Consider the following 12,868-nt stretch of genomic DNA (forward strand, 5'->3'; position numbering starts at 1 on the left):
GGTATGTTTCACAATGATCTGATGTATGTGGTTTTGTGTGGTTCTGTGTAGTATTGTTTCATATGGATCCGATCTGTGTGGTTCTGTAAGGTTTATTTGTGGATCTATTTAGTGTAAATCTGATCTATGTAGTTCTGTGGGGTCTGTTTTTATGCATTTGTGACTGTGCGGTTCTGCGCGGTGGTCAGTGTGGTTCTGAGCAGATCTGTTCAAATCTGATCTAGGTGGTTTTACAGGGTTCTGTCTAGTTCTCTAGTGTCTGTTTCATATGGATCTGATCTGTGGGGTTTGTTCTGCCTGTTTCTATTCTATGTGTTCTTCAGCACCATGGAGAGTTCCATTCCGAGCGTCCCGCGTTCGACACGCCTCTCTGTCCAGATTCCATCTCGCGCTTGGCGAGAGTTCAGTCACGACGAGTCGCGTGCAGAACCCCAGTACCGCATTTTTTTTCTGACTGTACCGCTGAGGCGTGAGTGTCGGGGGATGCGCAGAAAGTTAAAAACACTGAAACACGAGTCACTCCAACAAAAGCAGGAAAAAGCCCCAGAGCCTCCAGAGAATCGTGACTCGCGGAGAAAGAGCAATGCGTCACGGGTGGGTGGGGGTGTGCGTATCCACGCATACAGTCATAGTATATACTCACTATGATCCTAACGCGCTCATTCCGCTCCCCCGCCCCGCGTCGCGTCACATTCAGCGGGGCTGCCCGCGATTCAACTATTGATTTCATCTCTCTCTCTCCCTCTATCCATCACTTCTTCTCAGCTTTTCTTCAAGTGCTGCAGAGAGACGCGGCTGCTGCTGCTGCATTGTGAGGAGATAACTAAAAACGCTAAAGGAAGATCCGCGTTAACGCGTTCAGAAATCTGGACTCGCGTCCAGTCGGTAAGTGACTGAGTTTTTCTGTAGCTTTACGCACGAGTCTAAAGCGTTAAATCAACTTTAGCTGCATACAGGGAACGTTCACACGGACGCGTTGTTGCGTTCGCATTTTTAAAAAGTTAGTATTTTTTAACATGCTGTAAGACGTCATGTTACGAATGCAACGCAAAGACGCAAATCCTACGCTTGTGTACATGAATTAATAATTAAAAACAGCTGACCGCATCCCGTGTGAACGCTTCTTATTAAAAGCGGTGTTGAACCTGATTTATATTATGGCGTTTCGCTTGTGATTTATTTTTTTCCCTTGAAGATCGCGACGTGAAAGTATGCAAAGCATGCAAAACGCATCAAACAATTACTGTAATCTCACTTGTATGTCAGTTTAGTCAGATTTAAAAATTGGTTTTGATCAAAGGGAATTAGGGGTAGCCTACTAATTAACATGCAAACACACATAAATGTGTTTATGAGGTTTTTACAAATTAAATAGGGCTGTGTTAGGGTGGAATTTGAGTTTTTAATCAGGAATTTACCATTGCAAAATTTATATGCACCAGAAAAGTTAAAAGTCTTATTTGTGAGTCATTATAATTTAATTTTGTACTTGAGAGGCATACGTTTGGAATATTTGTTCAAGAGCAAATATTCATTATTTTAAAGCTTGAATGCTGTATTTTTTTTCTGTGGAAAAGGAGAAAAGCATTTTCCCATATAACAACAATTGTTATCCGTATCTGTCAAGATCCGTAAAGGACCAAAAGACCATATAATTAGTTCAAAAAGTTCATTTTCTAAGCCTTCTGAGAGCTTTGTGTGAGGAACAGACCACAAGTGACAGTGACTTCAAACAACATCATTGGTTCTTGAGACCAAACGTCACTGACAACAATATGAGAAGTTTACTAGTAAATAGTGACTTAGATTTGGTTCTGTTCCTCATGCAAAACATTATAAGACTTGAGAAGACATGGAATATAGTTGAATGGATCACTTTTATAACAAGTTCATCGCTTTATTGGAGCTTGACAGATGCAAGCAGCCATTTTGCATGCTAAAAATGCATGCTTAAAAATGATTCTTTTGTGTTAAGAGAGAACTATTCCTTTATGCAGTAAGCATTGAAAAACCCATAAAGATCAAGCATTATTCTGGAGACTGGAGAAGACGAGTGTGTGTGTGTGTTGCTCAAGGGCTCCCGGTGGTGTCCTGGATTGTGGAAAGAGAGAACGAGAGAGTCACTTTAGGAACTTGTTCCCTGACAGAGCAAAATTTGTGTGACTGTCACAAGCAGACAGAAATCCAGCTGAAAATGAGTCATGGAGGCGCGTGTGTGTGTGACGGAAAGATAAAATGGAGAGGGAGGGGATTGATTCCCATGCACAATGTCAAGACAGGCGAAATCTCATTATGGGGCGCAGCTTGCGTCAGAGCCGGACCGTGATTGATGCTTTTTCCCGGTTGTGCTGGCGATTCACGTGCAGACGATGACTTTTCTCCAAGTGGTAGTAAAAGGGTGAAGCCTGCGGTGCGTGAAACAACCTGCCTGAGAGAAAGAAAGATGCACTGAATACACAACTATAGCACCGTCCTGTAACTGTAAAAAATGTATCTTTGATAAAGTATTGTACTGATAATGCATGATATATAATGTTTTTTTTTTTGCACATGATGGTACCAAGGTATTCTTTTGAAGAACTATTTACTGTAAATACAATAAAACATACACAGTATATGGCAATCATTCAGTAGCACGGTATTCCTCAGAATACCCTGTATATCCATCTGATAGCTTAACTGCACCTTTTGCATGGGGTTTTAGTAGAACTCTTACAGTGATGACCGGCTTTAACCTGCTCATCTGCATTAGCCTGCGTGTTTGCTTGAACTGCTCCTTTGACATTTACCATTTTTTATGAGGAGACTGAATGATTTACTTTTATTCAGGTGAACAACATATATATTTTAAGCCAAATACATCCTATTCAGGTGTTCTTTAGGAAGTATTATATGTGACCCTGGACTCTGGAGCACAAAAGCAGTCTTAAGTTGCTGGGGTATATTTGTTGTGTGTGTGTGTGTGTGGTCTTCAGTTGTGTAAGAAGTTAACTGTTTTTTACCAAACCACTGAGTCTGATCTGTTTTGCTCAAGGTGAATCAGGGACAGTGGAAAACGGCGCGACCTTCCTCGCTCAACTTTATAATTACTCACTCCAACACATCGTCGAACACTAGTCATTTAGAGTTGAAGGTGTGTGTGTGTTGTATTTAGTGCAATTCCCCGTTTGTGGAGGGTCAAAGCGCTCTGCAGCGTCCCGTTCCTCCCCCTCCCGCGCTCACATCAGGGTTAATGCAGGAAAAACGGGTGTCGCATTGATTACATCAGCCCTCCAATGATGTCATAGTTACGTCAGGGACTGCCTTTATTTGGTCTAAGAGGAAATGATGTCATGCTTTGCTGGGTTTTAGGTCTGGCTGTTGCCGCAGCGTTCCGGACGTGCCATTTTGAGTTTTTTTAAATAGTTTTAATGAAAATGCTGCTTTCGTTTGACCAGATATGTGATTGATCGATTGATCTGTTATTGCATGTTACGGGTCAAATCTGACACGTCACGTCTTCTGACAGTATTTCATGTTAAGTTAGTGCACACTGAATAGTGTGTGAGAGGGAAAGCGCGCGTGTGTTCCCCTCCGTGATTAATGAGGGCTTCTCCGACAGCATCAGTGACCTGTGAAACACAACTCTTAGAGAAGCATTCGTTTCGTTTCGGCTGAATCTGGGCGGGCGAAGGTTTCGCTGATTTTTCAGGAAAGAGGCCGAATGCACGACTCCACTAGAACAGTGAATCATTTCTGAGAATCGGATCTTTTGATTCATTTGTTGTTTTATGTCTTCATGTGCTCCCAAACCTTGTGATTTGACATTTTAAATATGTTTTAATAAATGATTGCGCTGAATATTACACTCAAGATTATGCTGATGCTTTTAGAGTCTGTGAACCGGTTCATTTTAAAAAGAACCAAATAAAAAAAATAATTGTTGATGAATCAGGTCTCTCCACATTTTTTAATACTCAGAATCAGAATGAGATGCATTGCCAAGTATGCTTGCATTCACAAGGAATTTATCTTGGTGACAGAAAAATTCAGAATTCATTAATAAAATAATAAGTATTTTTCTTTAAATAATAAATGAATAAATGTACTTATATTATACATACATACATACATACATACATAAATAAATAAAAAATTCTGTTAATGTTATTTTTTTGTTTTATTGGAGTCTTCAGTCTGCAGGTATTCTCAGGCGTGTCTCAGATATTTGGATTACAAATGCCAGAGTTAATGAATATTAATCATATTCTAATGATGATCAGCATATTGGCCAGACTGAAATTCATCCACGGTTATCAAATGTCAGCTCAAATCAAGATGCACAAAACATTCTGCAAAATAAAAGCTGTTCAGTCATTCTTGGGTTCAGCTTGTTCTTGTCAGGAACTGTTTTTGGCCGTATATTGTTCTTGAGTTGCTGTATGATTCTTAATGTTTCTGGATTTAATGCATTTTGGTTTCATGGACTAAAACACCACAACTAAAGGAAATAGAAAGTTCTCTCTGGAACTTCAATGTATGATTTAGAATGTTCTGGTTCTATGGAACCTTTACTGTAATCTTAATTCTCTTATGAATAGAATAGAATAGAGCCTTTGTGTGATGCACCAAACCTTCTGGAAGTGTGTGGGGTGGAAGGACTGGACAGATGAGACTGTACTATAGTATTGATGTACTTTACTGTGGTATTGAATTGAATTGTTGTGGGCGTCTTCATCACAGATGGAATATTCTCTGTCATATTCTCTGGTTTTCTCATTCTCAGGGATATCTGGTATCTGTGAGACCGACTGATCATTTTCAAAGAGATTTGCTGAGTTTACTTGGTTCAGAGAAAGCGTGTGTTTTTGTTTATTTTTCAGATGTGAGAAGATAAAATGAGATGAGTGTGTGTTTCTGCCGGAGAGAGGAATGGTGCTGCAATGCAGCAGGGCTCTTCTGTGTTTGAGAGCCTGAGAAGATCCTCCAGACACACGCGTGTGTGAAGTGTCAGTCTGCGTGTGCTGGTCTCTTCTTCTTCATTTTTCTTTGACTCTGTCCTGTTCATGTCCACATCTCTTCCTGTGGAGGTGAACAGTGTGAATGCAGGTAAACTGGGCTCTCTATCCTCTGCCCGCTGTGCTCGTCTGATTTATGGCTCTCCTGTGTTTCTTCAGGGCACATGAGCAGGAACACCTGAGATCTGCAACGCTTTCACTTTTCCTATTACAGCTATTCAGTTAAAACCAAAAATACCCTGCTAATTCAGATCGGAGTTAGACTGACATTTGATACTAATTCAAAGGTTTTTTTTATTTGATTTTATTTGAATGGCGCACGCGTGTGTGTGTGTGTGTGTGTGTGTGTACTGTAGATAGATAGGTATATAGATAGACACTGAAAAAAGAATACAATTTTATTTACACATTTTTAATTCTAAAACTATATATATACTGTGTTTTTTAAAAAATATTCTCTTCTGCTCACCAAGGCTGCATTTATTTGATCTAAACACAGCAAAAGCAGTAATGTTGTGAAATATTTTTACTTTTTAAAATAACTGCTTTCTATTTGAATATATTTTAAAATGTAATTTATCCCTGTGATCAAAGCTGAATTTTCAGCATCATTACTCCAGTCTTCAGTGTTACGTGATCTTCAGAAATCACTCTAATATGCTGATTTGCTGCTCAAGAAATATTTTATTATTAGTATTATTATCAATATTTAAAACAGTTGAGTACATTTTTTCAGGATTATTTGATGAATAGAAAGATCGAAAGATCAGCATTTATCTGAAATAAAAAGCTGAAATAAAAATTATATTATACACTATACCATTCAAAAGCTTGGAGTCAGTATATATATATAGTCTGTGCCTGCTGTAGAGAATGAAAATATGACTCTGTTTCTTCTTCCCATAGTTTCCTTCTCCTCTGAGTGAATGAAGCTGTCCGTCAGAAGGAACCGCACACATCACACACATCTCCTGTCCACTGCTGTCCGTCTCCAAAGCACTCGAGGCATTGATCTCATCCTCTGAAACACACGTTTGATTCCTGACTGCTGGAATCACCAAACAGCTAAACTCTGCACAGATGGAGGACCCCGACAGAGACAAGACGTCTCTGGTCAAAGGCGCTCGCGACATCGCCAAGGAGGCGAAGCGCCACGCCGTCAAGAAGGTCAACAAAGTGGTGGACCACGCTTCGAACGAATACTCCAGCCGCAGCTACAGCCGCTTCGAAAATGACGAAGATGAGGGCGGTGACGAAGACCGTTACTATTATCAGGACGGCCAGGCTCAGCGGGAGGATGACGAGGGTTCCAGCGACGCCACCGAGGGCCACGACGATGAGGACGAGATCTACGAGGGCGAGTATCAGGGCGTGCCTGCAGGGGACGGGGTCATGGATGGGCGTGGCCAGCCGCCGGCGGATGGGATGAAGGACAAGCGAGAGCTGGAGAAGGAGAGAGAGGCGGATGAGGAGGAGCTGGCGCAGCAGTACGAGCTCATCATCCAGGAGTGTGGACACGGACGCTTCCAGTGGCAGCTGTTCTTCGTGTAGTTGCCACATTATGCATGTACTTTTTCCCCAAATTCTGTTTTTTTCTGCTTTAGGTTTTCTGGAGTCCATTTTAATGGTTAAATTAAAATTTTGAAATCAAAAGCATGTCTAATTAATCGTTTTCACAAAACGTATACAATTTAAGAACAATTTCTTAAAGGTTTAACAAAAATTGACAGTTTTAGGGCCCTATGAAATCCGTTATTATTTTTTCCCAAATTTCATGCTTTCTGTTGTCATTTTTCTAGATTCCATTTTAAAGGTTTAATTACCAAAAAGTATGTCTAATCAGTTAAATTCATAAAACTTTAATAATTTATTAAAATACTTACAATAGTCACTGATAGCCTCGTGGGCAGCGCGTCGACATGTAGCGCCATTGCGCTTCGGGCGTCCCGTGTTCGAGTCCCGGCTCGCAGACCTTTCCCGATCCCATCCCCCCTCTCTCTCCCACTTCGCTTCCTGTCTCACTACTATCCTATCAATAAAAGCCAAAAACGCCAAAAATAAATCTTTAAAAAAAAAAAAATACTTACAATAATAGGGACCTATGAAATTTATTTTTAAAAAATTCAGAAATGTTTATGTTCTCTCGCTCTCACTCTCTCTCTCTCTCTCTCTCTCTCTCAGTTTAAAAAACGTAAGTTTATTCGTTTAGTTTTGTATGTTAAACAATGTTTTTTATTGCCAAGTCAAGTTGCCACTTGATCTCACATTAAAATTTGCAAAATCGCAAAACCAGTTATTACTTTAATAAGCATAAAAATACACAGTAAACATAAAAATAGTCAGTTCTGAATAGCTTTATGATATTATTGATTGATATCTTTTTTAAAAGAAATTAATACTTTAATTCCACAATGATGCATTAAATTGATCAAAAGTACCAGTAAAGACATTTATAATTTTACAAAAGATTGCTATGTATTATATATATATACATATATATATATATATATAATGATTTCCACAAAAATATGAAGCAGCACAACTGTTTTCAACATTGATAACAATCAGAAATGTTTCTTTAGCAGAAAATTCAGCTTTGATCACAGCAATAAATGACATTTTAATATATATTCACATAGAAAACAGTTATTTGAAATTATAATATTTCACAATTTTTACTGTATTTTTGATCAAATAAATGCAGCTTTGGTGCGCCGAAGAGACTTATTACAAATTTTTTTTAAAAAGGCACCAACAAACCCAAACTTTTGAACTGTAGTGTACATTCTTGTAACATGTAATTTCTCTTACTTTTTACATATGATAACACATTATGTCTACAGTGTTAGAAAATAATCAGCTGAAGGTATCTTAGCGCTTCTTGTACTGAAAGCACCTCAGCTATCTTAAACTGGAGACTGTAGGAGTTGACTGGATTCTGGAGCAGAGCCTCTGTTATTCATCTCTGTCTTTGTACCCACACGTTTCTGTCTGTACTCACATGCTGTAAAGACGACAAGCTGCTTTTTTCCGCCCTTTGATGTAATGGAGGGTTTTTTCCTTGTAATGAGAGAGTGTGTGTGTGTGTGTGTGTGTGAGAGAGGGCTTGTATATGGTGTGTAATGTGGGTGGTTGGGTGGCGTTTGCCAGCGATATCGTTCTGTGTCGTGCTTGTTTGATGGTTTGCGCTTGTGAGTGTGTGTGTCCACATGATGTATGTATTTTTCACCCAAATTCCTTTTTTTTTTTTTTTTGCTCCCAAATTCTGTTTTTTTTTTTTCCTGGAATAATGGTTAAATTAAATTCTAGTAATCAAAAAGCATATCCAATTAACTGATTTCCCAAAATACAATTTTACAACATTTTATTAAAAGTTTAACAAAAAGTACAGTTTTAGGGCCCTATACAAAGTTCTGCACAACAGAGGTTTACTGTTTAAATTAAAACATGGAAAAAATTTGTGATATCATACAAAATAAAGTTATTATTTTTTTTATTATTTATTTGAGAGGTACATTATGCTGTTCAATACTAATATATTTCTGCCACAATTTCTTCAAGTTAAACCAGACTTTTATTTTGATTGGTTGCGGTGAAGATGTTTGAGTTTCTGTGTGTGTGTGTGTGTATGATATGACCATAGTTTTTTTTTTTTCAAATGAAAACAACTATGTTGCGTCAGCAGCAGTCACTGTCATTATTTATGTGGTGATTGGCTGTGATTGTGTTGCATCTTGCAGCATTTGTCTTTCAACGAGGACAGAAAAAGGACTGGTCACTGGGAACTTGTTGCATCATGTCTGTGTAGGATATATGGTGAAACAGATATTTTATGATTCTTGGTGTTGTTCAGCAATGCAGAGCTCATTTCTTGATTTCATCAAACAATGTAATGCATTTGCATGCTCATTTGATGCATGTTGAATTATTTGACTAAGCGTAGTTGTTAATCCTGCTTTATTCTCTCTTTCTCTATGATTGGTTCATGCAGATACAGATCAATATTCTACACTTAGACTTGATTAACTCTCATGTGCTCTTATCATTCACACACAGGCTTTGTTTCAAATCCCACAGAGCTGCCTATCTAGTCAACATCTTAGTCAGACTACTGACGTAAGAACTGTTAGCAGGAAAATGATGCTTCCTCATTTTTTGTTTAAGGTTAAGGGAGAATTGCACATATCCTGCATTGATATGGCAAGCCCAGAATATATTGTACAGTAGCAGAATCATGGTAAAAACAAGAGTAATGCTGACTATAAATATACTTGTAGGTCCATTTCATTCAATATTTTTTAATGTTTTACAATAGTTATTATATAATATTAAATGTTTATAAATAATATTTACTATTTATTTAAAAATGACAGTACATTTTATTGCTGCTATTATAAATATTGAATAAATCAAATAAGTAAAAATGTTTTTGAGTGAATTATTTACCAAATTTTACAAGTTATCATGGTTTAAAAAAAGAAAAGAGGAAAATATATCAGAAGTAATGTCGACTATAAATATACTGGTAGGTTTATTTCAATACATTTTTATAGTTGTATTAATATGTACTGTATAATATGTAATGTTTGTAAATAATATTTACTATTTAGGTATTCAATACTTTTTATAGCTACTGTTACAAATATTGAATAATGCATATAATTTTAATTAAATTTTAAGTGGATTATTTCATTACATATTTTATGCTAAATTCTAAAGCAGCATCACATTTATCATGGTGAAAAACCCCAGAAATAAATCAATAGTAATGTTGACTATAAATATACTTGTCTATTTGATTCAATATTTGTAATATTTATTTATTATTAATTCTATAATATATAATGTTTACAAATAATGTTTAATATATACTTTATATATGTATATATAAAATATGTAATATAAAATATTTAAAATTTTTTGCTAATATTACAAATATTTTAAATAAATAAATTTAATATTTCGTTTTATTTAATGTGAACAGTCCTTTCATATTACATTGCATTTAATCATTCAGTATTTTTATAGTTATTTAATATTTATTATATAATATTTCTTTTTTAGTGATAAATAAATGTTTTTTTGCAAATATTGAATAATTCAAGTAATTCAAATCTCATTTTAGGTGAATTAATTAGTCATATTTCTTACCAAATTCTAAAAGCAGGATTACTTCTATTGTTTGTGAAGAATGGATCCCAGTGAAAAACATCTGAGTTGAGAGAAGTAACTACACATACGTTTACCGTTTCGTTAAAAGCTAAAAAGGACAGATTAAAACAAGCGTGTGGTTTCTGTAAGTAGTGTGCCATGTCTGGAGGTTAGTTGTAGCTTCAGCAGCAGGTAATGAACAGCGCGGATCAGAAACGACTCCTCAGCCACAGCGAGACGCTTTTCATTTGTCCGCCTGCCGCAGAGCTTCCATTATCTCTTATCTTTCTTCCTCCATTCTGCTCTTCTTCTTCCCCTGCAGTAAAGCTGCTTTATTTACCCTCTCTCTCTGTGATCAGCCGCTCTTTTCCTCCTCCTGTCCTCTTTGTGCCCATCGTACAGGACGACTCTTTCCTCCTAATGACACTGCAACGATAACGGCCGACACACACACCACACACACACACACACACACACACACTCACACACACATGTGCATTAGCAACAGGAACTTAACACAATCCTGTAAAGCACACACAGTCAGCCTATGGTCGGATCAATAACTCTGATCGATCAATTAGACGGCAAGCGGAGCGGATGGAGATATTCCGTATTCCCGGATAAAGAGATGTCAATCACAGATGCCATCGAGTGTACATGTTACCTAATTTGACCGTGAAACACACACTTGGTGAAGAGATCATACGGACTTTTATTAACCCTTGGTGTTGTTTGTGTCGTGGTCAAAAATGACAGATTTTTTTTCAATGAAATTAATGTACTGTATTTTAGTTTGATAATGTTTCTTTATTTAATCATTTGGATTTTTAGGGGATTTTATAGTACTAAATTATATTTATGGAACAGTGATGATCCGTTTATTACACTTTTTAAGCATAGACCTGAAAATGAAATTTCTTTAGAAACTGTGGTGAATCTTGAATGCTTTAGAGCACAGACTGAAGTTTGGTCTCTTTTTAAAGAAAACACTTGCGCATCCCTTACGAAAATTTCACCATGGCTTTATTGTAGTAAAAGTGTAGTAACCATTGTTTTTTTGACTTCTTGATTAGTATTTGAATTACCACAGTTTTACTGCAAACAGCATGGTTAAACTATGGTTGTATTTATATGTAGTATTACCATGGTTAATATTCGTAAGGGATTATTATTGTTGAAATAAAAAAAAAAGTTTAAAAGGTGAAACTAAAAATAGTTATAGAAGTTTACGTTTATTATTATGAAAAAAGGTTAAAAAATAGAAAAATGTTTAATTTTATATGAACTATATATTTTTCTAAACATTTTACTCTAAAACTTCAAGAAAATGAAAGCCATAAATCTGAACAAGTTGTGTTCCAAATTTGAGGTTGATATCTCAAAAAATTAGATTTCAGGAATAAATATAAATTGCATTTACATTACACTTTAATACATATTCACATAGAAAACAGGTATTTTAAATGTTAACAATATTTCATTTTTACTGTATTTTGCTAAATAAATGCAGCCTTATAGAAATTATAGAAGTGTACGTTTATTATTATGAAAAATGCAAAAAAATAAATAAAACAATTTTTTTAATATGAAATATACATTTTCCAAAACATGTTTTACTCTAAAACTGCAAGAAAAATGAAAGCCATAAAACAAGTTGTGTTCTAAATTGGAGGTTAATATCACTAAAAATGAGCGTTCAGTCAGATTTAGTTTGAGCGCAGTACCAAACGTTTCCACTAGATGAATGTTGTTTCCCATTCGTTTACAATGCAGTTATTTTTGACTTGATTGTGAACAATACAAATGTGACAATTTTTTTTCAGGACCATTTAACCTTCTTGAATCATGTCCACGATTTATTTATTTATTTTGTCTGTGTGTGTGTGTGTGTGTGTGCGCACATAAGTGCCAAAACCTTTACCAAGTTTCGTACCATTCCGATGAAGTAAAACATTTTTAAAAAAGGAAAATTTTTCAGTCAGAAATGGCCGTAGAGCACCAGAGGGTTCAGACATTGTTTTTAGAAATAGTGTAGATTACAGAAAGAAGGAATGAAAGAGAGAAGGATGCAGCACATGTGCTGTGGGTGATTTAGCGCAGTCGTTTGCTCGTGTGTTGGACAGATAGAGAGATGAGCAGAATGAACTCTGAGAGGTGAGATGCTCTTCTGCTGAAAAGACCCCTGAGAGGCGTCTGTAATATGCCTGACACTTTCTGATTTCACGCTTTACTGCTCGCTCTCTCTCTCTCATACTGCAGTATCAGCAACATCAGATGTTTTACAGATCAAGCTGTGTGTGTGTGTGTGTTGTGTATATTAAATGCAAGAAATTAATACTTTTATTCAACACGGATACATTAAATTGATCAAAAGCAGCAGTAAAGACATTTATAATGTTACAAAAGATTTCTATTTCAAATAAATGCTGTTCTTTTGAGCTTTCTATTCATCAAAGAATCCTGAAAAATCAAATGTATCACAGTTTCCACAAAAAAATGTGAAGCAGCTCAAATGTTTTCAACTGATAATAATCAGAAATGTTTCTTGAGCAGCAAATCAGCATATTAGAATGATTTCTGAAATATATATATAAAATGATTTTAATGTTTATTTTTAGTTCAAATATAATTGATTACAATTAACCGCAAGTATTCTCCAGCATCCTTTGCAGTTTCTTGGCTTGAAATCTTTTTTTTTTTTTTTTTTTTTTAGTTTTTTT

At 36.2% G+C, this 12,868-nt stretch overlaps 1 protein-coding gene across 1 annotated transcript in view; it reads left to right on the forward strand.

Annotated features, from left to right (window-relative positions):
* Nucleotides 1-12,868, forward strand: part of LOC107731077 (synaptic vesicle glycoprotein 2C-like) — a 91,808-nt gene that overhangs the window by 49,677 nt on the left and 29,263 nt on the right. Inside the window, exon 5 of the mRNA XM_016542060.1 lies at nt 5,904-6,544. Coding sequence (XP_016397546.1) covers nt 6,078-6,544 — 467 coding nt within the window. The 5' untranslated portion in view covers nt 5,904-6,077. The remainder of the gene's footprint in view (nt 1-5,903; nt 6,545-12,868) is intronic.

This window comes from Sinocyclocheilus rhinocerous, unplaced genomic scaffold (genome assembly GCF_001515625.1).
Source record: "Sinocyclocheilus rhinocerous isolate Xijiao unplaced genomic scaffold, SAMN03320098_v1.1 scaffold519, whole genome shotgun sequence".
In the NCBI taxonomy this organism is placed as follows: Eukaryota; Metazoa; Chordata; class Actinopteri; order Cypriniformes; family Cyprinidae; genus Sinocyclocheilus; species Sinocyclocheilus rhinocerous.